Source organism: Apis dorsata, unplaced genomic scaffold, assembly GCF_000469605.1.
Source record: "Apis dorsata unplaced genomic scaffold, Apis dorsata 1.3 scaffold_1261, whole genome shotgun sequence".
NCBI lineage: Eukaryota > Metazoa > Arthropoda > Insecta > Hymenoptera > Apidae > Apis > Apis dorsata.
This window is the reverse complement of record NW_006264358.1, coordinates 32,987-35,140: the sequence shown is the minus strand read 5'-3', so window position 1 is coordinate 35,140 and position 2,154 is coordinate 32,987. Positions and strand designations below refer to the sequence as shown.

The 2,154-nt window shown below is 30.8% G+C and overlaps 1 protein-coding gene across 4 annotated transcripts in view; it reads right to left on the bottom strand.

The window, feature by feature from the left end:
• The window catches only part of LOC102678323 (poly(A) polymerase type 3), a 6,345-nt gene continuing 4,191 nt past the window's right edge, over nucleotides 1–2,154 (bottom strand). The window contains exons 8-12 of one of the 4 annotated variants that reach the window (XR_422941.2): nucleotides 1,707–1,883; nucleotides 1,452–1,573; nucleotides 1,144–1,321; nucleotides 916–1,067; nucleotides 1–679 (exon numbers count right to left, since the gene is read on the bottom strand). Coding sequence is in view for 2 of the 4 variants with exons in the window: in XM_006625087.2 (XP_006625150.1) it covers nucleotides 626–679; nucleotides 966–1,067; nucleotides 1,148–1,321; nucleotides 1,452–1,573; nucleotides 1,707–1,883 (629 nt within the window). In the remaining 2 variants the exon portion in view is untranslated. The remainder of the gene's footprint in view (nucleotides 680–915; nucleotides 1,068–1,143; nucleotides 1,322–1,451; nucleotides 1,574–1,706; nucleotides 1,884–2,154) is intronic. The other 3 variants (XR_422940.2, XM_006625088.2, XM_006625087.2) reach the window with 3 other exon arrangements.

Genomic DNA, 2,154 nt, shown 5'->3' with positions numbered 1-2,154 from the left:
TTTTTTTTTTTTTTTCCTTCCTTTTTTTTTTTTTTTTTTTTTCATTTGACTGAAAATCCTAATACAAGCATTTAATCAAAATATCGTTGTCTATTCACATTTTAACGCGACAACATCGAACTGTATTTTACACCCGACACCATGTTCTTATCATCTTTTTTTTCTTATTTCTCTTTTTTTTTCTTTTTTAATAATTTCGTGGATAAAAATGATCATAAGTGATATGTACAAAATGAAATATAAAAATAAAATTATGAATCTTAGATTCACATAGTGATGGTTTTGAAGCTTTGCTATCTATAGTTTTTCGATCGTAACTTTTCAAAATTACTAACGCGATTTACGATAAAAAAATAACATCACAGACACTGGCACAATTATTCAATAACATAGTTGTTCCCATTGACTGTAGATGTTGATAAATACTAAAATTAGAGTGTCCGTCACACACAGTCGTGCATCGATTGACTCCAACGGGTAGTTCTCTCCAACGCATGACGTTGCTTTGTTTTTACGAAACGGGGGACTTACAGTGGGCAGTGGATGGTTGCATGAGAAGTGATTACAGTCTAGATGGCCCAGAGGAGCATCTGTGGATAGATGTGAGGTAGTACTCCTGTAGCGGTCAAGTGCAAACATATCCTTCCTGTGCTACTGTTGATGCACCAGTAGGCCCTTCCTGAAACATTTCAAATAATAAAAGAATTACAATATATTTCTTGAAAAAAAAGAGAGGAAAAAAAAAAGAAATTAAAGAAACCAAAGTAAGAGAAAGAAGCGGAACGTTGCAAATAAACAATATTGTTATATCCTCCGCTCCTTACCTCCATACGATTCCGATTTATGTTAAAAAATAATTTCTTCTCTGATCAATCCAAAATTGTCTTACTATGCTCTATTTTTATATGTAGTTACCTAATCCTGTTATATGATGATTACTGTTCATTATATGTACAATGTCTTACATCCTTAGCAGCTGATAATGTTTGTTTATATTCATCCAAGCTGAATCCGGAATTGCTATCTTCTCCGCAAGACTGGACAACTAGTGATCCATCTTCTCCATGCTAAGACACATAATTGTTCATTAGTTATATTTATTTTAATATTTAATCAATTGTATTATAATTATATTTACAATACCTACGTGTGTCACTGATGGCTGTTCGCCATCGTTGACTTTTCGCTTTTTCATACTTGCATCTTGACTTTGATCGGATAATCTCTTTCTGTTCGTTGTATTCCCTGGATTTCGTGGCGAAACGCTACCACTATTACCGTTTCCAGCAATATTTCCGTTTTTATGTACAGTACCGGAAACCTAGGAAGAATTTTTTTTTTTTTTAATTAATAATTGTTCTATATTTATCATTTATCATATTATCATATTATTATATTATATATAAAGATTGAAAATCAAATTAAAAAAGAAAAATAAAATTAATGCATACCTTTCTTTCTCGTTTAAGCAAACTAGGAGATACATAAGTGTGCAGATCCCTCTTTTTCACGTGTTTTACTTCAATCCACATCCCTTCTTTCAACATGCTTAATTGTTCCGCCTGTCTCAGAACTAAAATTTTATATGAAAACAATTGTAATTAAACTATGATAATAGAAAACTTAAATTATTTAATTTGGACTATTAGATTATTATTCAATCGTGAAATATTATTTATTTTTTGAAAATAATATAATATACTTACTTGAATCTACAAAAGATTTTATATCATACGTTAGATCAACGTTTAAATTTTCGCTTTTGGCAAAAAGCAAGCCTATGAACCACATAGAGCAGTGTCTTTCTGGTTCTGGTTCTAATGGTGGAAACGCCTCCGGATTTACATGTGCCAATGTGATGTGAGGATTCCTTTCCAGTGTACCTGTTTTTGAGAGTTAGGATTTTGCCATTTTGGCATCCGCGAATTATTAGCATTGTAATATCAATAAAATTAATATTCAAAGTCAAAGTTTCATAATTAAAATAGACACAGATTAAGACAGAACTTATATAATTAACTAATTTATAATTGCCGCTTACTCCTGCGAAAGATGCATAAGTTTATGATATAAAAACCTATAAACAATTCTAAAAATTCATATTGTAAAAAAAGAAACCTGTTTTAATCTACGTCATTTAACTGGAAAAACACA